Below are 25,536 nucleotides of genomic sequence, written 5' to 3'. Positions count from 1 at the left end.
GTCAGATTATTGTATTGATCAGTAACCACTGACTATTCTTAAATATGATATATAAAATGGGTTTCATCCTTCTACTTTCCCCCTTCTTTTTTAGTTTATTTGGGGTTGGGAATTTTCCTAGTTCCCCCCCTTTTTGTTTCTATTAATGTTTTTAAGATTAGATTGTTTTGTTAATTGTGTATGTTAAGAATGTGACATGAAATGGCACATGGCACAAATAATATGACTCAGCCCTGACATATAATTGGATGGGAAACCACCTATTCCTACCAAGCCTGAAGGCTAGATTGGGAAGTCAAACCAACAGTTCAGTTTGTCAAGAAAACTGCATAGTTCTGTCCATGAAGTCAACAAGAGTCAAGCTCAATTCATGGTTGGCTTTAGTTTTTCATGTGAAACAAAGGAACATATACACAAATGTTGAGAATCAGAACAACTTGCTTAAAATATTCAAGATTTTTATTCACTTTATCCAGTAGCTTGTTTTCCATTTCTTAACAGTTTATTCCCTACTTTTCATGGCATTGCTTTAGGAAAGAATCAAACTGGATAATAATTTTCTGGATATTTTTCCTATTTGCTTTTCTACATTGACATTACACCTATAGTGTAATATTGTACAGAGTTGCAAGTAGGATATGCCACAAATGTCATTTAAATCCAACAATTTCCATAGAAGGAGTTAATTTTTCCAATCACAAATCTGTGAAAATCATCAAAATTTTACTCCTTTAACCCATTCATACGTATTTACAGGCTTGAAAGTTATCTACAAATAAGATCATTTGTCTTTTTTCCCCCAGATGCATATATTGCAAATTGAATCAATTATTTACAAGTTAGAAAGCAATATTTTCCTTCTGTACATATGTTATCACCTCAGTAGTGATTAAAATACACTTCTGGTGTATTTTAGTGAAGTTCGTCATTTCAATATGAACATGAAAACTTTATGCTGCTCTGAAGCTATAACAAAAGAAAGCCTTCTACATTAATTGCTAATAAAACTTTGCCTTTAGATTTTTTCACAATAAATCAGGTTATTCATTATGTCCAAAATATACATTTATACTCAAATTTGTTTGAAAGACAGTCTCTAGTTTAAAAAATTATATAAACAAGAAACTTGTGTGTATACATATGTTCATTGTGTAATTTTGTTAATTCTTATAAGGAAATAACCAAGATTAAGAGAAATTATTGTCAAAAAGATGTTTGAGAGCTTGTGTTTTTTTTCTAAGTAAAGCAAATGGCAAAGAGACAATCTACTTGACTTCAATGGAAATTTCATGAGAGAAGTTTCTATAAAAGGAAGAAAACTGAACAGCTATTGACAAATGAGCAGAAATGTGATGTCTCATTTCCTAAAAAAATAAGGTTCAATTGCTCTGAAGGTAGGCAAAGTAATCAAGAATAGATACACAATTTTGGAACACATGCACATACTATATAGCTTAATAAATGAATTTGGATTTTAATTTCATTTTGCCTCCTATATCTGGAATTATCATCATTTCAAATGTGATGGAGGCTGATTACTAAGAGGCTACATATATTCACTAATAAAGTAACTGTGTAAGCTAATAATTGATATGAGCAGCAGCTAAGGTAATTACAGTGAAATTTAGAGAAATGTTTATATACAAAAATACATTGTTTCTAAGAACTGGAAAAAGTTCTACATATTAAACGTATTTACAAGCTTTGATTTTCACACCGATAAAAACACATTTATTTTGTCCTTGATTTCTGGAACAAATTATACACAGACATCAGATTATTTCAGACATTTTAAAATAATCATTTATACAATAGATTTACAACTAAAAAGTAATCAGGTGGTGTAAATGCAGTTTGTTGCACCACAAATTCAAACTAGGACCTTAAATTCACCTATAACCAGATTGCAAAAACAATTAAGGCTCCCTGCAGCTCTTGCCTTTTCAGCTTATAGTATGGTATGGAAGCTTGTGTGCATATACAAACACACTTGCTCTTTTACTATATATATGGCTCTGCAGTCCGTAATAAATTAACAACTGTAACAGGAAAAGAAACTTTGGTGTTAAAAATATCAAGTGAAATATTCAACAAAATCAATTTAGTTAAGACTCAATATCTTACATCTAATCACTTAAGCATTACTTTTGGGGACAATCTTAGACCAGGTTTTGTGTCTTCACTCCAAACTTAATGAATTATGTGTTTTAATTTTAACTTAACCACTTTTGTGCCACTTTGCTACTTGCATCAAGGTGTGCATGCATATATGTATATGTGTCTCTGCATATTATCCCATGTGTTGACAATATGGTTCTCTATATGGTACAAATTTAAGAACATCAGCAGACTGATCAATCTGTATTATGTTCCAAGGCACAGAAGAAGTTAAGTCTTCAAGAAATAAATATATATCTATCTCTCTCTACATATATACACAACATGTATTATTTAAAATCTTGTAGATAGTTATGGGTTTAAGAATCGCTCTATTACACAGAAATTTGGAAAAGTACCCTGGTCCAGGAAATCAGACAATCATGTGACTAGAAAGGCACACACTTTAGTATTTAATTGCCACACTGCAAGACTTACACTGTATGTCAACCTGAAATATTATTTGAGCAGGAACCTTATTATTGAAGCTGCTCAAATTAACCATTTGCAGTAAGCATCTTTTATTTCATCAGCAGAATGACAGAGGAAAAAAATCCCAGAATTCATTTTACACAAAAAGTAGCAATATAAACTAGCAGTTACAAGTATCACTGTACATTTAAATTGATACAATTGTCTGATGCTTCCAGGGCCAGTAAGGACTAAGTTGCCATAGGCCTATTAGTGTTAAAATATCTCAATGATGAACTATCAGGTTATGATCTCTTAAAGTGCATTTATATTCAAGTCTCATGTGCATATTTCTACACATTTACAGAGAAACGTCATGTGACATTGACTTCCAAAATGTGATCATCTTTGCTGGGAATGACAAGGATTTGCATGCCAGAACTGGAATTGAAGACCTGTCCAGGGGAAAATGATTGAAGTCGGGGCATGGGCAAACCTTTGTGTTCTGCACTGGTTGTTGAATGTATGCTGCCTCTGCTCTTTATGCTACTGTTGTCAGCTTGATCATCCATATTTTTATCCACAGAGAGATTATCATTTTCAATCCAGCTATCTGTAAAAAAAAATAAAAATGTGAAGCTCTATTTCACATTCATCTGTACATTTTTTATTATAATTAATTTGCTTGCACTCATTATTAACTAAAATTATCAGAGACTATTTATGAATGCATTTAAAGTAGTATATTAACATAAGAACAAAATCTGACAAATATATGACATCAGTTTCACTAAAAAAGAAAAAAAAGCCAGCCAGGACACAACTCTTCTCAATGTTCTCACAGATAAAAATCTGAATGCATCCCGACTGAGGCAGATGAAAAATCTAAATTAAGGAGTTCCTATAAAGAAAAGAGCTATCTGTTATAATACAGTTTTGACTTTTTTTTTTAACCTAGTGCCTTAGCATGCAGGCAGCGTATACGTATGCTTAATAAAGAATCAAAGTAAATGTTTATAAGTTTCAGGCCACTTACTGGAGCTTCCAGTACAGAAGGAATAATCAGATCATTCCCAACTCTGGCAATTTCCAGGTATAGGGTCTTCAAATCCCAGAATTCCACTGCTAGCACAGCAATAGATGAAAAATCTGGGATCTGAAGTCCTAGTCCTAGAAGATGTCAAGATTGTAAAACACTGGCAGCATTCGAATAAGTAATTATACTTCATCTATATGTCATCAGCACAACAGGTTCTATGAAGAATAAGATATAATACCTTAGAAATTATTATTGAAGTCTCAAAAGCCTACTATTTTTAGTTATTTTTTGTTGGGTCATTGTTTTGTAGATATTCCTTTACCAGATTCCTCAATGACAAGAGATTGCTGAAACTCTTCAGCAACGAAGAGAGTTTCTAATGTTCTGCCTTCACTGGAAAAATTCTTAAACATTCAGGGAGACATTTAGAGATGTATCAGCTCAATGCCATTTGCATTATCATAAACAATTTTTTGGTAATTTTTGTGTCATAAAATGATTTATACAATTTGCCAAATTTCAATTCCATGGGAGTCATATGTCTCAGATTTTGAACACATTCTGTAAATTAGCTTATTTGAAGTATCTTGATTCAAAAATTGTTGCCCTATAATGCATTGTTTTGCCCAGTTAATATTTTTGTTCAAATTATATTTAGCATTTTTCAGAGAATGGGAACATCCACATAAATATTTATTAACCCAAAATACATGTCCTTAACCATGAAGAATTTTGATAGTGTAATGCTATGAAGCAAAATTCTATAGAGAAAGGACATTCTATAATTTTATGTTAGTGGTTTCTCACATAACTTTTAAATATACATATTCTTACCAGCATCAAGCTGCATAAAGTGAGCAGAGTGATGAGGGAGATATTTAAATAGTTTAACATCAGGAAAAGGGAGGTATCCAGCAAAGAGGGGCATTACTTCCATATGCACTTTATGGGTTGCTTGAACTGCTATTGGCATAGATATTACCCCTGAGCTCTTTCCACAGACTGCCCAGTTACTACTGTCATCCACAACTAAAATAAAGAGAAAATATTATTGAAAATCAACTATTACTTCAACTGGTATGCTATCACAATGTAACACTGGAGATAACATCCTGTAAAGCAATCTTTTGTACATTGATATCACCTGGTGCTTAAATTTACAGATTTGACATGCTTATAAAGGAAACAATATTGGAAGTGTAACATATTTACAAGATTGAATTTTCAAGCATTCTGCCTGTTAATGTAATAGTAAAACATATATTTCTATCATGTAAATATCATCTCTGGAAAAACACAATTGTGTTAAAAAGTTTAGGATTATGATTCTACTAGTACTTTTTAAGGAATCAACTTGACTACATTTATAAGATTCTTCTCTAAATATCTTCACTGTTCTGTTTACAGTGACAACAACAATCTGATGTAACAATTAAGGTGCTGAGTTGCAAGACCCAGGTTCTAGTCTTTCCTCAACTCTGAAAACTCATGGGGCAACTTTGCTCTTTCTCAGCTCAGTTCAGTGCCACCTCACGGGTTGCTATTGATGGGATAAACAGAAGGACTGAGCACTGTGTACACTGTCTCTAGTTCTTGTACAAAAGGTAGGATATAAATCTAATAAATACATTATATGCTGAAATACCAAAATAAAAATGCTTGTTTTGACAGTTGATGCTAACATTATGGTTCAGTAAGTTATCAACTAATAAGTAACCAAACTAAATATTGAGTAATAAATATTTACTAACCTTCATACATTAGTTTGGTTGTACAGTATCCATCCGTTTCTGTTAATGCTTCGTCTTTATCCACATCCAGGAGGTCTAAAAGACGGGTAATTGACACTTCCAATGAACAGAGCGAGCCTGTTTTACAATATTCTGCCCCCAATGGGGGGGAAATCTCAGCTTTCACATTATACAATGTCTGGCAGGAATACAATAATATTTATGGTCAACACACAAAGGATAACTTTTTCATACTATTCAAATTGATAAAGAGATAATCCATTTTTCTGATTGGATAGAAGACCCTAACCTCTTAAGTTTCTACAAACACAGCATCGGGGGGAAAATCCCATACAAGTCAATTTCTTATGTTTAAAACTGACATTTAGTCGTAATTTATAAAAATTAATACTGTTGCAATAACATTAAACATTTTGCTAGTCGCTGCTTTGTAACTCATCTTTGGTATCCCAAATGCAAAACCTTAATGGTGATTGCACTAGACACATGATACTTTGAACAATGATTATATAAAATGCTTTATTGCAATCTATAAGTTTGCAACATCAGCAGAAAGTTCAATAATGATGCTGTACTAGAAAGCCCCACAGGATTATCACAATTAAATATATATCCTTCTTGATCCTACAGTTTTAAAAAGCCGCTTGTCATACAAAGACAGAAATAGGGCAAGTATAAACTATAAACCAATACATGTCAAGTACTGCAGCGGAAAAATAGCATCTCCTACATCAATTTTAATGTAATTTGTCATTACTTATTGCATCCTAGTCCTCTAACAAGAAGATATTAACAACTTACAAAAAAGTTTTCCAGCTGGAATTCATAAGTATACGGCTTCAGAGAAAAAGAGTGATCCTCCGAGAATGCAGAACAAAAGTTCATTGAAAATATGCACTGCAATGATGGGGGAAGTTCTTTTGTCCACTTCAGTTCCCAGACAAAAAATATTGCTTGCTTACTGTAGATGTGCTAAGAAAGAATTTTTTATTAATATTATATTAGAACTCTGTTGGATAACAATGGGTAAAACTGAAATATTTTCTAAATAAATAAAGCAATTATGAATTCATTTATATATTTTCAGAACCAATGGCTTAACTTAGAAACAATTAATGTTGGTCAGTTAGGGAAGAGATGTATACTGACAGTAGATTACCTCACCTGGTAGTTTCATGTAGATGTTAAATAAGAATGGGGAAAGATTAGAACACTGAGAAACCTCTTGTCTAGGACAAGACTTCTCCCTCTCAACAGCACTAATTGAAACTGACCCCAGAAGCAAAACAGAACCATTACAATACTGTGCTGCCTCCCACTCCTAACCCTGCCCCCTGCCAAACTAATCCAAAAGGATGTCATGACTGATGGTACTGAAAGCCACTGAAAGGTCAAGGTGGGCTGGACTGATTGCATTACCTCTATCTAGTCCAGCCAACCATCATCAACAAAATCAACACCATCTTAGTACTATATCCAGATCTGAAACCCAACTACTGAAAATAAATGTATTCTAATATAAAACTGTAATTCAAATGATCAGAAACAGATTTTCAACTAGTACCAGTCAAATAAAAGAACCTGTCTGCAATACTTTCTCAAAACCCTATCTCTATTGCTGCTTTTCAACTGCCTCTGAAATAATCACAATAGCATTTACAGTAAGATTATTGAAAAAACAGCAGCCCAAACTGAAGCTAATATTCTCTCCATAAAGATGCATTAGATGAGACAAGGGACTCTTGAGGTTCCATTTGTTCTTCCCAAATACTTTTCAGACATTACAATAAAATAATAGCTTTCATAATTATTTTTAAAATAAATACTTGGTTTTTTGAAGCCACACATACAAATATATTTATAACTTTTAAGATGCATAACAAAATTAGTGAAACTGGGGACTTCCAGCGGTGACGTAGGGTCGTGGCGGCACAGGAGAGAAACGCTCTCTCTCTAGTGTCGGATTTCTGAGCGTTTGGTGCCTTCTTTCGGCAGAGACCGATCTTGGAGAGATCGGGAATAGAGAGGGGAAACTTCGGGGGAGGCGAAGAGAGGTGCGATCTCTCGCCGCACCGTGAGGATCCCTCATTCCAGGCTCGGAAGAAGCCAGTGGGCGCGACGAGCGCAGCTGGCCCGGAGGCCCAACGAGCCGATTGAGACCATCGGGAGCGGAGGAGTGAGTACAGTGCAAGATCGTGGAGGCTGAGCAGAAGCAAGAATCAATAATTTGGAATGATTTGGCGCAAATTGAGGAGAGAATATTTTTCCGGAGGGGCAGCGTGGAAAGAGAAGACCTCAGAGCGTGAACGGGCGGCAACTGTAGAGGCGAGCAGAAAGGAAGAGGACGGAGCATAGATCGGCAGTGAAAAGAAAAAAAAAAGCTATTAAAGCTATTAAAACTATTAAGACAGCGAAAACGAAGGTGAGAAGGTGAGAAGAAGTGGATTTAAACTGCGGATACTTGAAGAAGAATGGACAACTTTGTAACCTCCCTTTTGGGTTGCCCTAACGAAAGAAGAGAGGTAGTTTGGCAAAAAAACCCAAAAAACTGCAAACTGTGACTGTGCAGATTAGAGGTCGCCATATTGAAACAGGAAAAGACTCTAGTGTAAAAAAAAAAAAAAGAGAGAGAGAGACTTGCTTTTTCCTTTGTTGAAGAAACTAAAACGAGACTCATAGAATATTTGAAATATAGTGCTCATATATAGTACCTTTTTATTTAGACTTGGATAATTGTTACTAATTGTTATAGATATAATAGATTACTATTACTGATATTTATTGGATATTTATTTATTTATTTATTTACTTATTTATGGGATTTAACTAAGAATTATATATAATTAAGAATTACAGTGTAATCTGCCCTCTATTTAGGTATTATCAGAATTATCAGAATTATTATTATTAACTGGTTATTAATTATTGGATAGTCACTATTACTATTACTATTAAGTATTAAGAACTGATTGATTGATTAAGTCTTTGATTAATTAAGTTGCATATTTATACATATTCATACATATATTAATATTTATATTCCTATTTTATATTATATTTATATTTACATTTCTGCCACATTTTTACGAAGTATTAGATAGAGGTAATTAATTATTTAACGATTTAAAATTACTTATTTAAAGATTACTTAAAGAAACCTGTTTAAAGGAAAGAGATCATTGTGTGAGAGAGTATTGTATTGAATTTTTTTTACGAGAGAAAAGAAAAGGGAGGGAAAGAAAGTATATAAAATTTGGATGGTGATTTGGGAGAAAGTTGATAAAATATTACTGGCGCAACACAGAATTTTGAAAGAGATGACGAGTACCACCACAACAACATTAAAGACTGGAAAGAAGATAACATCAATTGTAGCAGGAACAACAGCGTCCCCAGTGTCACAGAAAACCTTAGAAGGACTGTTTGCATCAGAGAAACAACTCAGCACACCTAATATGCCAACAATGCAAGCCACATTAATAACAATCCAGGAAACCATGGCCAAAATGCAAGAATGTATGACCAGAAACCATGAGCAATCCAGAAAGGATATGGACGAGGTAAAGAGAGAAGTAAAGAACGACATCCCAAAAATTGATGAAAAAATGGATTTGATACAAGAAATTATCCAAAAGAATGATCAAAGGATAAAAGAAATAGAACAAAAAACGGAATTGACAAAAGAAAAACTGGTGGCACTGGATACAAAAATGGCAGGATTAAACAAAGAACTTGAGAACACAGTGGCACAGTTGGAAATGGAAAAAGCGGCATTTTACCTGCATTTCCAAAATGTGGCGGAAGAGAGAGACGAGGATCTGACGATGACAATGGCAGAGATGATTGCTGAGGCGCTTCAAAGAGATAAGGACGAAATAATAAACGAACTTGATGAAGTGTACCGGGTCCACACAAATTATGCCCGACAAAACAAACTTCCCCGGGAGGTGCATATAAGATTCATAAGAAGAAAGGTGAGAGACATTGTATACAAAATAACAAAGGACGAACCGATGTTCTACAAAAATAAAGAAATAATTACGCTAAAACAAATTCCCAAAAGGATAAGAGATCTACGAAAGGACTATTGGTTCCTGGCCACATTGTTAAATAGAAGATACATACCCTTTAGATGGACGACGCCGGAAGGGATGTTAGTAACGTGGCAGGGAAAGAAAATAAAGGTGGACTCGCAAAGTAAGGCAATGGAATTATATGACCAAATGACGAGCAGCGAGGCAGCGAACGGTAATAGAGAAGAGGGAGGAAGGAATATTAAAGAAAAACAGAGGCGGGAACGTGAACCCCCCCCCCAAGGAGAAAAAGAAGGTGAAGGAGAGACACAAGAGGAAGGAGGAATGCAAACGAGGGGCAAAAAAAAAGAACAGGAAGAAACAAAGAAGAAACAACAGGAAAGCCAGTAAAAAATGGAAAGAACTTTAAAAATTTTATCAGTAAATGTAAATGGACTCAACTCGCCATCCAAACGAAATCACATTTTTAAAAAAATTGTGAAACAAGAATTAGATATAGTGTGCCTTCAGGAGGTACACATAAGAAAACAAGATATAAAATATATACAATATAAGAAATTAGGTATAGTATACTCATCATTGGCAGAAGAAAAAAAAAGAGGAGTAGTGGTATATGTTAAGGAAGGAATAGATAGCAATATAAGATATGTGGACACCAAAGGTAGAATAGTGATGATAGAGCTAAAATTGGATTTCAAAAATATACTGTTAGTAGTAATATATGCCCCGAATAGTAAACAATTAGAATTTTATAAAAAAGTGCATGAGAAAATTATGGACCAAAAAATGGAAAATGTATGTATGATTGGAGACTTCAATGCGATTTTTGATTCAAGAAAGGATTATAAATGTGTCCAGCAAAACAAAAATAAGAAAAATGTTCTGCCCAAGACCTTTAGAGATATGGTAGAAGAATTAAATATGATAGATGGCTGGAGATTTTATAACCCCGAAATTAGAAATTTTACATATTATTCGAATCCATATAAGTCTTGGTCTAGGTTAGACATGGCATGGGTATCCAGTACTTTAATGACAGAAATAGAAGCGGTAGAAATTCTATCAAACGATTGGGCGGATCACAATCCAATAATGATGACGTGGAAAGGACAGCAGAAAAGGAAAAATAGATGGACAATGAACACACAGTTGATGAGAGAAAGAGAATATAAGAATTATATGGAAAAGGAGTTAGAACTGTTTTACAAGGAAAACACAAAACAACACACCTCCCTACAAAACCTATGGGACACAACTAAGGCGTATGTAAGAGGCCTTACAATATATATAATGCAAAAAGGAGAAAAGAAAGAGAAAAAGAATATAATAAAATATGAGAAGAAATTAAAGATTGGGAAAGTAAATTGCAAGGAAACCCAGGGGATGAGCAAATAAGGGTAAAATGGATAGCGGCAAAACACAAGCTGAGCATATTAGAACAAGGGAAATACGCAATTACTTTAAGGTACATAAGGCAGAATTACTTCCAACACGCAAATAAATCAGGGAGGTGGTTGGCATACAGACTGAGGAAGGAAAAAGAAAAGAAAACAATTCAGAAGTTACAAGATGAAGAGGGAAGGATCCATCAGAGATTAGAGGGAAAAAAGGAGATAGCAGTCCAATATTATCAAAAACTCTATGAGAAGGATACAGTAACAACAGAGGAAATTGAACAATATTTAAAAGGAAAGGGAGTGCAAGTATTATCAGAGGAAGAGAAAGAATTATTAGACAAAGAGATTACAATAGGGGAATTAAAAGAAGCGCTAAAGAGACAAAAAAATAATAAAACTCCGTGGACCGACGGTCTTCCAACGGAGTTTTATAAAACATTTGGGGAATCACTAAATGGAATTTTATTAGAAACATACAATGAAGCGCTGAGGGAGGCAAAATTACCAAATTCATGGAAAGAGGCGTATATATCCGTAATACCAAAAGTGGGGGCAGATACCACATTAACAAAAAACTATAGGCCGATTTCTTTGCTGAATACCGATTACAAAATTTTCATGATTGCCATCAGGTTGGAAAAAATATTACATAACAAAATACATCAGGACCAAAATGGTTTCTTACCCACAAGACAGATAAGAAATAACTTAAGGATGGTAATGGATGTTTTGGAATATTATGAGGTACATCAAGAGAGACAGGTAGCTCTGATCTTTCTGGATGCACAAAAAGCATTCGACCAAGTAAATTGGCAATTTATGAAACAACAAATCAAAACTATGAATTTTGGAGAGAAATTTACTAAAATGATAACATCAATATATCAAAACCAAAAAGCAAGTATCCTGATGAATGGAGATCCAACGAGATTTTTTGGAATAGATAAAGGAGTAAGGCAGGGATGTCCGCTGTCACCCCTACTTTTTATCTTAACCTTGGAAAATTTGCTAATTAGAATCAGGGCAAATAAAGAAATACAAGGACTAAAGATTAAGAGAGAGAAGTACAAGGTCCAAGCCTTTGCTGATGACCTTGTCTTCTTTATAGAGAACCCATTGGAAACAACCCTGAAATTATTAGAAGAGATTGAAGAATTTGGAAAAGTAGCAGATCTAAAAGTCAACAAGGAAAAGACAAATATGATAATAAAAAATATGACAACAAAACAAGTAGAGAAATTAGTAAAAGATTCAGGATTACAGGCAGTTAAAAAAGTGAAATATCTGGGGATACAGTTGACGGCTAGAACCATAACAATAAAACAAGATAATTATGAACCTTTAGTTCAAAAAATAAAAGAGGACTTAGAGAAATGGGGGAAATTAAGACTATCTTTGTTGGGGAGGATAGCAGCAATAAAATCAAACGTACTGCCAAGGCTCCTTTATCTATTCCAAACAATTCCGATAAAATTGGACAAGAAATTTTTCGATAATTTGGATAAAATAACCACAAAATTTGTCTGGGAAGGGAAAAAATCAAGAATAAAATTAAATATACTACAAGATGATAAAACCAGAGGGGGATTTGGTGTACCGGCATGGCAAAAATACTATAAGGCCGCAAGTCTACTTTGGATTAAGGAATGGATAACTTTGGATAACCAAAGGTTGTTAAATTTGGAGGGACACGACTTGATGAAAGGTTGGCATGCCTTTATTTGGAACACAGGGAATAAAATATATAAACACTTTAATAATCATACTATTAGAAAATCTTTAATTAATACATGGCAACAAATTCGGCACAAACACTACATGAAAATTCCTGGCTGGCTATCAACGATAGAAGCAATAACCCATCCTAATATATTATCTAAACATAAAATACTAAGATACAGAGAAAAACTAGATAGACAGGGGAATTTGAAAACTAGAGAAGAATTAAAGGAACAAGGAATAGCAATAGACTGGTGGCCATACTCACAAATAAAGATAAGATATAGGAAGGATCAGGAGGAGGGAGGAATAGAGATAAAACAAAATCGATTAGACAAATTATTAGAATCCAAAGAAGGGAAGCTAATTTCAAAAATTTACAAATATCTACTCAAATACGATTTGGCAGAAAAATTGGTTAAAGGGCAGATGATAGCCTGGGCGAGGAACATCGGTCACAGCATACAATTAGAAGAATGGGAAAGAGTGTGGGAAAATAACTATGCCATGACAAAATCGGTAGCCTACAAAGAAAATCATTATAAAATGTGGTATCGATGGTATCTGGCCCCCGCACGATTAGCAAAAATGTACCCAAACGTAAATCCGACTTGCTGGAAGTGTAAAAAAGCACAGGGAACTTTTTATCATGCTTGGTGGCTCTGCCCAGAAATTAAAAAATATTGGAACAAGATTAAAATATGGATAGCAGAAATAACAGATTGTGAAATTGAATTAGAACCCGAAATCTTTCTATTAGGTATGATTAAAAAGAACATTAGGAATGATACAAAATACTTAATACTTCACATAATAACGGCGGCCAGACTAGCAGTAGCACAACTTTGGAAAACAAATAGATTGCCAACTGATCAGGAGTTAATAAAAAAGATATACACATGCGCAGAAATGGACAAATTAACTTTAGAGTTACAAGATAAGGAGGACTCAAAATACTTTAGAATATGGAATAGATGGTACCAGTGGATAAATCAAAGGAGGCCAAATGGGTTGAGATGAAAATTAGATGAAATTATTATAAGTAAAGGAAAATGCACTGTCAGATAGATAGAAAATGAAATATGTCACTGTAGGTTTGTATATCTGTATATATATAATTAGTTAGTAGTTGAAGTTGATTACTGTACATGTATATGCAAATTTGTTTCTTGATAAGTTAACTTTTAACTTAATCAAGTCTTTGTATGTTTTAAATGTTTTTCTTTTAAGAATGAATAAAGTTTTGCTTTTTAAAATTAAAAAAAAAATTAGTGAAACTGAGTTGTAGTTCAAATCTATGTTTTTTGTTATTACAAGAAATACATGTAAAATAATTACCTGTTCAGCTTTCGGATTTAGAGGTTGAAGACCTAAATCTTTGTAAATGTCAGAACTTTTGAGATTATTGTCAGAGAACTGAAAACAGATTTCTGACATGTTCTGCACACAAACTTGTATATATTTCCTAAAATAAGAAAAAATTAAATTAAATTTAAAATAAGAAAGTATTATAAAGAGTTATTGCTATATACAATTTAACTGTGTGTGGGTGCATGCATGTATATCCTTGCAGCAGAATTAACCAAATGAAAACAATAGTTTAAAAAAATGAGAAAAACGTGCTAATTTACATTAGATTATACCTTAACACTAAATTTAAATGATGTTTTAAGCAAAGGTCTCGTTTCAATGGTAAAAAAATCCCACCACACAATTGACAGTACAATTCTATACATATCTACTGTACTTAGAAGAGTCAAACTGAATTCAACACAGCTTTCTCCCAAGGAAGGTTGTAGGTTTGGGGTTATAGCTTAAAACATAAAAGGACCCAAATGTAGCTTTGGGATTAAAAAGTATTTTCAAACCTTCCTGCTCATTCAAACTACATAATTTATAGTTTTGATAAGAAAAGCTTTTATGATGGAATAGAAAATGAGAATTTTGAATAAGTTACCTTATGCCTGCTGATAATAACGAATGCTTGGCTTTAAAAGGTACACTGAAGGTAAGTGAAATAATAGTGGAGTAGATTGACCATGGACAATCAATGGTTACCTATATGAAATATATAATAAAATCATTTGATATATTGTTTAAAATTTCTATTTAAATACAAATAGTTGCTACATTTTTCAATTTTGGGCATGGAAGAATAAGTGACGCGCATAGCATAGCATAGCATAGCATAGCACAGCACAGCACATCCAATCCATTCCATTCCATTCCATTCCATTCCATTCCATTCCATTCCATTCCATTCCATTCCAATCAAGAACCCTGAATTTATTTATTACAGATTTATTGTCTTGCAATTCTTTCACCTCTGCATCAAATGCACAAAACAACTGTTTTTAAGCAAGCTAGTTGGAATAGCAAGCTTGAAAATATACTCAAACTCTCTCAGGAATTGATGTTTATATATTTAACAAAAATAATGCAGAACAATACAGAAACATTGTAAAATGAGCAAAACATCTCCAGGGATCAAAAAATCAGTACAGCAGACTTTTAATATAGAACTATTTAATATAGAAGTATATTGTAATATGATATTGACATCTGAATTTTTTAGTTAATTTAAATATTAACTTTATTCATAATTTTTTACCTTTTGGTCAATTGTAGCCATGCTATTGTAAGACGTTTCTTTCTCTTTGCCTTTTTTCCTACACTCTTTACTTGATAGATTCTCATTTTCCATCATACATATTGGGAATGATGGCGAGTATAAAACTTCAAGTTCAAAGGTAATCACATGATAAGCAGGAATCATTGGTAAACTGATGCTTGTGATTTTTTCAGATGACTGAACAGTTAATGATGCTTCTGATACCTTTTCTACAATTGTATGAAATATAAATTAGAGACTATAATTTATATCTGAATTAACAAATTATTCAGTTTGTAACATATAAGCAAACCCTGTTTTGACCTCCAAGTATTTGTTTTGAATGTTCCAAGCATGAAGTAAAGCATGTGTTTCAGTTTATTTTATTTGTTCTGAGCAATGCAACTGTTTCAAGGGGGAAAGGAGACAGAAGGAGATAAGTGTTTTCCAACCTAGCCAGCTCCACACTAGTGATCAGCCATGCCCCAAATTCTATTACTTTAGATTGGATGGGCTGAAGTGGGAGTTAAGTACTCAAAATAAAATAGAACTTAAATTCCTTGTTAGTCAGAAAAATAGCTGAGCAAAGTTTTTCTAAATTATTGTTATGAGAAAATTAAGGTTATATATAAGCTGCATGTGTGTTGTATTATTTTGCAGGCACATAATCCAAATGTTTTAATAATGGTTGCTTGGTTGCTTATGATTTGGTATAAATTATTATTATGATTTGGTATAAATCAGTTTTGTATTAATATAGTATTTTTAGATACATACATGCATAATGTATATATGCATGTGCATGTACATAAAATTACTATATTAATACAAAATTATTTCTTAAACTTTTTATGGTTGTGCATTCTATGCATGTTCTTATGCCTTGCAGAAGTTGACTTTCAAATTCAATCGAGGAGGTTTATTTTGTTTTCCTATGAAAAACTCTAGTTGCCTGCTAGATCACCAAATCTACTTCAGAGACATGTTGGCACTAAGATGGATAATTCATTGTGAAAACACATCCTCATTAATTGGCAACAGCAACAGATGTGTGGATGAGTTCTAAGGCTTAATGTTGTTTTTAATGCTATTTCCCTGTGTTTTAAACAACAAAGGAGAAAGGAGAAGTAAAACTTCAGAAATAGATTTGACTCTATTTTTATAAATGTATGTATCAAATTTGGAAATTATCCATCTCATTCATGGAGCGACTATATACATATTATATCAAATCATAATTATGTTATGTGGTGTTATGTGTTAACATCTACAATTTCATTGAATGTTTATAATGTGGAATCTCTTTTACCATAGGATTAAAATGCAACAAAACTGAATATCTTGAGTGTAATAAAAAAACTAAATACCTTGAGTGTTTGAATAAATCACAGCTTTGCTTTCAGGATGGTACACGACAGGCATGGCATCAGCATTACTTAGTTGTAGTGCATCTCCACTCTTTATAGTATAGTGGCCAGTAGTCACTGTAAATTTTACCTTCTGAGGAATGCCAGCCAAAAGGCTATCTGGAGAATAATGAGTTGATAATAAGGGGTATGGCAAAGGAATCATTGCTTGCACAATATAATTTGGATATTTCTGAATCAACTGCACAAGATCTGTTTTAGTGTATCTAATTGCCTAATCCTAACCCTAACCCTAATTTTTATCACATATAAACATTTAAAGATGTGATACTGTGCCTGTAAGAGCTCAGAAAGACCTATCATCCAACCGTCCGTCCGTCCATATCTATCTATCTATCTATCTATCTATCTATCTATCTATCTATCTATCTATCTATCTACAGTTGCAAGAAAAAGTATGTGAACCCCTTGGGATTACGTGGAGTTTTGCATGAATTGGTCATAAAATGTGCTCTGAACTTCATCTAAGTCACAATAATAGAAAAACACAGTCTGCTTAAAATAATACTACACAAACATTAGATGTTGTCATGGTGTAATTGAACATAACATGTAAACATTCACAGTGCAGGGAGGAAAAAGTATGTGAGCCGCTAGTCTAATGACTTCTCCAAGAGCTAATTGGAGCCAGGAGTGAGCCAACCTTGACTCCAATCAGTGTGATGATATTGGATGTGTTGCTGACAGCTGTCCTGCCCTTTAAAAACACACACCTGTTTTGGGTTTACTGGTTTCAAAAAGCACTGTCTGATGTGAACCATGCCTCGCAGAAAGGAGCTCTCAGAAGACCTACGATCAAGAATTGTTGACTTGCATGAAGCTGGAAAGGGTTACAAAAGTATCTCCAAAAGCTTTGATGTTCATGTGTCCACGGTAAGACAGACTTCTACAAATGGAGAAAGTTTAGCACTGTTGCTACTCTCCCTAGGCGTGGTTGTCCTGTAAAAATTACTGCAAGAGCACAGCGCAGAATGCTTCATGAGGTAAAGAAGAATCCTAGGTCAGCTAAAGACCTACAGAAATCTCTGGCACATGCTAACATTTTTGTTGACACATCTACAATAAGGAAAACATTAAACAAGAATGGAGTACATGGGAAGACACCACGGAGGAAGCCATTGCTGTCCAAAAAAAATATTGCAGCAAGTTTGCAAAAGAGCACCTGGAGTTCCACAGCACTACTGGCAAAATATACTGTGGACAGATGAAACCAAAATTGAGTTGTTTGGGAAGAACACACAACACTATGTGTGGAGAAAAAAAGGCACAGCACACCAACATCAAAACTTCATCCCCACTGTAAAACATGGCAGAGGGAGCATCAGGGTTTGGGGCTGCTTTGCTGCCTCAGGGTCTGGACGGATTGTTGTCATTGATGGGAAAATGAATTCCAGAGTTTATCAAGACATTTTGCAGGAAAATGTACGATCATCTGTCCGCCAACTGAAGCTCCGCAGAGGATGGGTGATGCAACAGAACAATGACCCAAAGCATACAAGTAATTCAACAAAAAAATGGCTTCAACAGCACAGAATACGCCTTCTGGAGTGGCCCAGTCAGAGTCCTGACCTCAACCCAATTGAAATGCTGTGGCATGACCTTAAGAGAACGATTCACACCAGACATCCCAAGAATATTGCTACACTGAAACAGTTTTGTGAAGAGGAGTGGTCCAAAATTACTCCAGATCATTGTGCAGGTCTGATCTGCAACTACAGGAAACGTTTGGTTGAGGTTACTGCTGCCAAAGGAGGGTCAACCAGTTATTAAGTCCAAAGGTTCACATACTTTTTCCTCCCTGCACTGTGAATGTTTACATGTTATGTTCCATTAAACCATGGCAACATCTAATGTTTGTGTAGTATTATTTTAAGCAGACTGTGTTTTTCTATTGTTGTGACTTAGATGAAGTTCAGAGCACATTTTATGACCAATTCATGCAAAACTCCACGTAATCCCAAGGGGTTCACATACTTTTTCTTGCAACTGTATCTATCTATCTATCTATCTATCTATCTATCTATCTATCTATCTATCTATCGTCTCCTCAGGGAAATTTGACAGTGTACATCAAACACTCCAAAAAGTGTGTCCAATAACTGCTGAATTAACAGCTTAGCTAAAACAGAGACTCACAAAAGGGACAAAGAGAACACACATAAAGAAAGCACCATTAATTCTGTTATATTGGGACCATCACAAAGGTAATAAATATTATTTACCAAAATGTTTCAGTGAATCAAATCACAAATTCTCTGTAGAAACAGAAAATTGATGGCAGAAAAAGACCTAGTGGTCCATTGAGTCTGCCCTTTAAAGTTTTAGGTATCTAGAACTGGCCACAATATTCCAAATGGGCTCTGACTAATACCCTATGCAGCGGGATTATGACCTCCTTTTTTTTGCTAGTGATCTCTCTAATGTTGCATCCTAAAATTTTGTTTGCCTTCACAGCTGCCTGGTTACACTGTTTACTCATTTTACAGTCACTTGCTATGAGCGCACTTAAATTCTTTTCTTCTGTTGTTCTACCACTGTACGCCCAATACTGTACCCTACCAGAGGATTCTTTTTCTTCCAAGTGCATGATCATACATTTAGAAACAATAAACTGCAGTTTTCACATTTTTGACCAATTATCCAGCAATACCAAATCATTTTCCATGTTATGAATACCACCCCGGAATATCAACTCTATTACACATATGGGCATTAGCTCAGTATTCATAAAATAATAAAATGCTGCTCTCAAATATCCTGTTTTCTATCAAATAATCTATCACGAGTGTTTCACCTTCATTTAATTATCTATGAAAGATCTCAAGCAAACCGCTTTACAAGGGTTTATTTGAAGAACATCTCATTTTAGATGAACAAGGTGCTGAGTATTTTCATCCATTAGAAACAGCTTAAACCTTCACAATAAACATAGGGAATGAAGGCAGTGCCAGGAACTCATTCTATTATGTTCCATATTTTTATGATATTTTCATATATTGCAACAGATACACATTTTAAAAAAATATTTAGTGCCATTACATGGGCAGTGAAGTTCATTTGACAGTTCCCCTGGACTCATCAAGCTATGATATTTACTTTTGACTTTAAAGCAATAATTACATACTGCAGTAAGGAAAGGTTTGTAAACTCGTTAGAACTATCTGCAATCATGTAGTATTGTGACTACTAATAAAATCTGAGATTTAAACTGCTATTAATGGAGCATTCACAAATATAAAGAATTCACAAACTTTTTCTCAACACTGAAGCTCCTTAAATATTGTAATCATTAGTAACCATTTTCAAGGTTTAAATAAATAAATTCCCAAAACAGATAGTAACATCTTAAAATATATGTAAGCTATCACTTAGGAACAATCAAACTACATTTGGTCCAAATACATTTTTTTTAATGGATTAAAAGATTAATGGAAGATAGCTGCAAGTTAGTTTGCGGCTTTTTTGTTTGAGAAATAATTTTAGAACTATAAGAAATAATAACAAAGTACAACTTCTAATTATTTACTTACCAGTACATGGTTCCACTTTTAGCTGTGGCTCCTGAGAATAGATATCATACTGCACAATTGGATAAATATGAAGTAGGGCAAATTGCATTTTGCCCACCGAAATGCATAACTGCCTGAGTGTATATGTTCCAGGTTCTTTGCCCTATGAGAACATTTGAAGTATTTATATATTAAAATTCTTAATGTTTAACTGAAGGCTATTCGTACAAAGCAAGAGATTTAATATCTGGTCAGCATATAATTACACAAAATAGAATGCATTTTTCATCCTCAAAGAGGTATCCATATAACCACTGGTATATTCTATATTTTTAATGAACAGAGCAAAAAGACCTAACACAGCTTCAGATGCACTTTTATAGTAAATAATTTGAACTCACATTAATTTAAACAGGAATAATATCTAGTTGCTGCTTCTATCCATTCCACCCTGTGAATACTGAGTTCAACTAAGTGTGATCTGTTATATGTAGTAGGAAACGTATATATAGGCCAGACAGTCACATATTGCACTCCACAGTGCAGCTCTACTTTACACAAATAAATTCATGGCATTAGGAATTGTGCTATTTCATGTACATACATGTTTGAATTGGCCACTGACAATTAAATTTTCACCTATGACCAATTATTATTTGATGGGCTTCATACCAGGCCCCTCAATATCATGAGAATTTTCAGTTTTGAGAATGGGGTGTTTTTTTGTTTCATATTCATCGATTTCAAACTGAGTTTTGGGTTTGCTTTGCTTTTTGTTTTTTTCTTCTCTCTTTTTGTTTGTATTTCTTTCTTGCATTTGTCAATGTTTTTATGTATACAGTACAGTGGTACGTAAAAGCTTGTGAACTGTTTGGAACTCTCAATGTTTCTGCATAAGTATGAGCTAAAATACTATCTATTCTCTATGCAAGTCCTAAAACGAGATAAAAAGAAGCCAGTTAAATAAGTGAGTCAAAAACATTCCATTTGTTCACATTTCTGTTTGGCAAAAGTATAAAACATACCTGGGTTCTGAAAGTTATTTTATTGATCCCTGGTTCCAGTATTAAATTGCTACATTTTAATACGTGGGCCCCATCCTCCAGAGTCAGCCCTATAGGTATTTCCAGTGAAGAGCTGCTCTCCTGCCTTCGTAACAGCATATGCACATTTTTGCAGATGATCCCTGTTGTGTTCAAAGAATTATCCGAAGGACTTCTCTCGTACATTTCATACAATTCCAGCCCTTGTAAGCCACTTCTTGAAAGAGAAACCCCTACAATTTCATTTGGAAAGTTGATAATACCATTGGAAGTCTTGTGCTTCGTAAGCCATTCAGCTGTCTTCCGGTAGCTATTTTTTTCAATGCTGAAATGGACATTAATAGCAATGTGATCCACATTCACTGAGACAGGCATCAGATTTACCAGGGTCAGTTCAATAGATAGAGTTCCACCCACATGAACCACAGCATTAGGAGGATCAAAATGTAGATTCTTCAACTGTGCGAAGGAATGCATGGAAAGCATAACTTTCTGCCCTGGGAATAAAATATAAATGGGATTTATGGTACTTTATGTCGGCAGGATCAGTTCTACTGAAAACAACATTTCCATTTATCTAATTATAATAACCTTAAGGGAAAAGTAATTTCTTAGTTTAATCATTTAAATATTTTTAACTCAATAAATATACATTACCTCATTGATCCTCAAACCCAAAACAATTTTAATTAAAGCCTTGCAGTTTGGAACAAAATATTAAGTACACCTAAAATATTTTTAACCCTACGTTTTGCTGAATTAAACACGTAAAATAGATAGTAGCTTTAGGTTAACTAAATTAAAATAGGGGATGAATATTCAGAAAAGTAAATATATTATGAAAAAAAATTTTTTTCTCTTGCTGTATGCAAACTATTTTGCCATTTATAATTTTATTCTAGTATGTTTTAGAATAAGGAAGGTATAAAGTTTTGAGTTAAACCTATTTGAAAATGTATTCATTCACTTTTCTGGCTTCTGTGGTTTCAAAAAATATTACTCATATACTTCAACTGTATTTTTCTACTGTAAAGACTAGAAACTTGCTGCTCTAAAAACATAAAATCTAAAACTGAATTATTATATTTTGTAAATGTGATATAATTGAGGGATCTACATAGAATTTAAAACTAAACTGCCCTGAAATTACTTGTAATCAACCAAAATAAAAGGCAGGCACAACTAAGAATCTTGAGAAAATTAATTGACATTCACTGAATGAAGTTGATAGCTTTAAATGTAGTTTGTTTGAAGTTTGACAATAAGATTTCCTCAAATCTTACCTTCTGTTTCTGAGGGTTGTTTGGCAAAATCTAATATTTCTTGGCAAAAATGTTTCCGCTCTTCTTCAGTTAAGTTATTATCACCAGCTAAAAGACTGCTTGTCTGAAGATAACTGGCACAAAGATAAGGAAGGATGGGAAAAGAATGTATATACAAGTCTTGATAAAAAAATCAGTTAATTCTTTTATCTTCCATTCAGCAGAAATACTAAAAAGATTATAATGCAATAACTTTAGTAGTTCAGTAGTGATTTTACGCTGAAATAGTGCAAAAAACGTTTTTTTCTATATCACCCAGTATTCTTGATGCTTTATTTAAAACTATGATTCAAATATGAACATGTGAAAATATGTATTTAAAGCAATTAAATGGGAGCAAGAGAAAGGGATCACACACACACACACACACACACTCCTCAATTTATCACAAGTTCATTTAGTAACCATTCAAAGTTACAATGGCATTGAAAAAAATTGACTCATGTCCATTTTTCACACAACCCTTGCTGCATCCCCTTGCAGTTGCCACATTGGCAACTGACTCATATTTATGATTGTTGCAGTGTCCAGGGTCATGTTTCACCTTTATAACCTTCTGGTAAGCAAAGCCAGATTCACCTAACAACCCATGTAATTAACAATTGCAGTGATTCACCTAACAACTGTGGCAAGAAAGGTCATAAAATGGGGCAAAATTCACTTAACAAATGTCTCAGAAATTAACAGAAATTATGGGCTCATTGTGGTTGTAAACAAGGACTACCTATGTGTTTGTGTGTGTGTGTCAACCCATCCATCTTTTCTTTTTCAAAGTTACATTTTTATTTTTAAATATTCCCATTTAAAGCAGCATGTTAGAAATCAAAAAATGACATGAATGGAATGGGAAATTTATTTTGTACCACGTGATGCCTGGGCAGACACAGGATTAATTCATGACAGATCATACAGAGCAGAGGTGGTATTCAGCAGGTTCTGACCAGTTTTGGAGAACTGGTAGCAGAAATTTTGAGTAGTTCGGAGAACCGATAAATACCACCTCTGACTGGCCCCACCCCCATCTGTTCTCTGCCTCCTGAGTCCCAGCTGATCGGGAGGAAATGGGGATTTTGCAGTAACCTTCCCCTGGATTGGGGAGGGAATGGAGATTTTACAGTATCCTTCCCCTGCCACACCCACCAAGCCACGCCCACCAAGCCATGCCACATCCACCAAGCCACTCCCACAGAACCGGTAGTAAAAAAATTTGAATCCCATTACTGATACAAAAGGAGAGGAGAACAATGGAGGTTGAGCTTTATGTACAAGGAAAGCGAGCACAAATACGCATTCTTTTACCAAAAAAAACCCAAAAAACCAACAACATCAAATTAAATAATTCCTACAGTGCACCAGGTTAACAAAGCAGAAGAAAGGAAAACGTCTTTGCTTGGAAAACACCATCAGGAATTCGCTTGGTTCCTTGGCAGCCCTTTCTAATTTAACATAATTTAATGACCAAAGGGGCACCGGGCAGAAGAATTGAAGTATGCTGTTTGCAAAGATAGATAAGATATAAATAAATAAAAGGATGAATCAACCTACTCCGATTGAACGAAAGGAGTAGATGATTCTGAGATCACATCCATCTTTTTTAAAAGGATACTTTTCAGTTTGCCCAAGGTGCTTCTGACATTCTGCTAATTGCTTTCGTGTATGTGTGATAAGCAATGTCCATCCTTCAGCAAGATACGTTTTTAATGCGCCTTGAAGATAAACCTCGGCTTTTTGAGGACTCTTCTTTTTCCTTAGAAACAAAATCACCAAGAGGAAGGGAAGAAAGGAAAACACATTAAATGCATTCATATATAACTTTTATTTGTAAACCCTTTTCTTTAGCTATTATCTATTACAACTATCAACTAATGAATAGGCGGCAAATTATTCATTTAGTATAGTAAATTTCCCAATAAACATGTAAAATTAGAATATAACTAAACAATATTTTCAATTTATGGTAGGCTATGTGCTACTAAACAAAAAAAGAAAGTCTATTAAATTCTTCCCTAAACATTTATTCACATGCAAATACAACATTAGAAGTTTCAAAATCACAAAGTACTCTCATTCCCTATTCTACATCTAAGATAATTTTCTTTGTATTGTACAGAGAAGCCAGTAGCTTAACTACTGATCAGTGTATTTTATTAGCAAGAACTTTATAAAAAGTGTAACACCCTAATATACATAGGATTCCTTTTGTCCATTACAATAACTAATAAAATATTTAAGTGACAAACACACTGTTCTAGTATCCTGGTTCAATAGTCAGAACAGCATAGTTTGGCAGTAATTGAGTATTTTCCCCAAATAGAGAATGTGTGCTATTTCTGGCTGCCACAAATAGCAGAATAAAACATGGTTTGGAAAATACTATCTTTTAAGATTTAATAAGGCTGCACCATCCTGTAATCAGTGGGATATTTAGCCTTTGCCAAGATATGGGCAGGGAACCTGGAAGTTGCAGTTCTCCAGCTATTCAAAAGCACTGCAGTGTGCTTTTATGATTAAAGATGAAATGCACATAGTAGTTAGAGATACCCTTTTCAGAATATTATGATATGCAACAATTCCAATAAGTTTATATACATGTAAAACTCTGCCAGGTCCTTTCCAACAAGCTTTGTTGAGCGATTTCTTCCAATATTTTTATACATTTCAATAGTAGCATGAGAAAGATCCTGTGGAAAAGAAACAAAAGGACTGAGGATACACTATACTGTTACAACTCATCCTTCTTTAAAATCAGATTTAATTTAGCTAAATTCAGGAAATAGATCTCCTAAAGTTGGTCTAAGCAAATAGGTCTCCAAGATTCTGTAACTTAAGGTATTATTCAAGTCACCATTTAAAAGTCATAAGCTTTTTAATGACAGAGCACTTTTATTTATTCATCTTTCTAAGTGTTACCAATAGCATATTGAAATGAAACAGTTGACTACAAAATTAAAATAGTTTCCACTCCAGAATTCATATATTCATATAATATTCATTCATATAATATGGGGTGGGTGGGTTGTATTTTGATTGATGTTCTTAGCCGAGATGTTTCATTTTGGATGTCCAAATTTTTACACTTTATATTCATTTTACTAAAAGTGATTGAACTGCTAATT

At 33.9% G+C, this 25,536-nt stretch overlaps 1 protein-coding gene across 3 annotated transcripts in view; it reads right to left on the bottom strand.

Annotated features, from left to right (window-relative positions):
* Positions 1-441: 441 nt before the first annotated feature.
* The window catches only part of TRAPPC10 (trafficking protein particle complex subunit 10), a 64,639-nt gene continuing 39,544 nt past the window's right edge, over positions 442-25,536 (bottom strand). For all 3 annotated transcript variants that reach the window (XM_034423895.3, XM_060694083.2, XM_034423897.3), the window contains exons 11-23: positions 25,010-25,101; positions 24,027-24,167; positions 22,382-22,494; positions 21,081-21,595; positions 20,077-20,218; positions 16,487-16,645; positions 15,120-15,349; positions 14,466-14,566; positions 13,847-13,973; positions 6,160-6,330; positions 5,359-5,536; positions 4,442-4,636; positions 442-3,181 (exon numbers count right to left, since the gene is read on the bottom strand). In XM_034423895.3, coding sequence (XP_034279786.1) covers positions 2,943-3,181; positions 4,442-4,636; positions 5,359-5,536; positions 6,160-6,330; positions 13,847-13,973; positions 14,466-14,566; positions 15,120-15,349; positions 16,487-16,645; positions 20,077-20,218; positions 21,081-21,595; positions 22,382-22,494; positions 24,027-24,167; positions 25,010-25,101 — 2,403 coding nt within the window. In that variant the 3' untranslated portion in view covers positions 442-2,942. The remainder of the gene's footprint in view (positions 3,182-4,441; positions 4,637-5,358; positions 5,537-6,159; positions 6,331-13,846; positions 13,974-14,465; positions 14,567-15,119; positions 15,350-16,486; positions 16,646-20,076; positions 20,219-21,080; positions 21,596-22,381; positions 22,495-24,026; positions 24,168-25,009; positions 25,102-25,536) is intronic.

The sequence above is a fragment of the Pantherophis guttatus genome, chromosome 5 (assembly GCF_059756535.1).
Source record: "Pantherophis guttatus breed Tessera chromosome 5, ASM5975653v1, whole genome shotgun sequence".
Lineage (NCBI taxonomy): Eukaryota > Metazoa > Chordata > Lepidosauria > Squamata > Colubridae > Pantherophis > Pantherophis guttatus.
The sequence above is the reverse complement of the archived record's forward strand: the minus strand, read 5'-3'. Positions and strand labels throughout refer to the sequence as shown.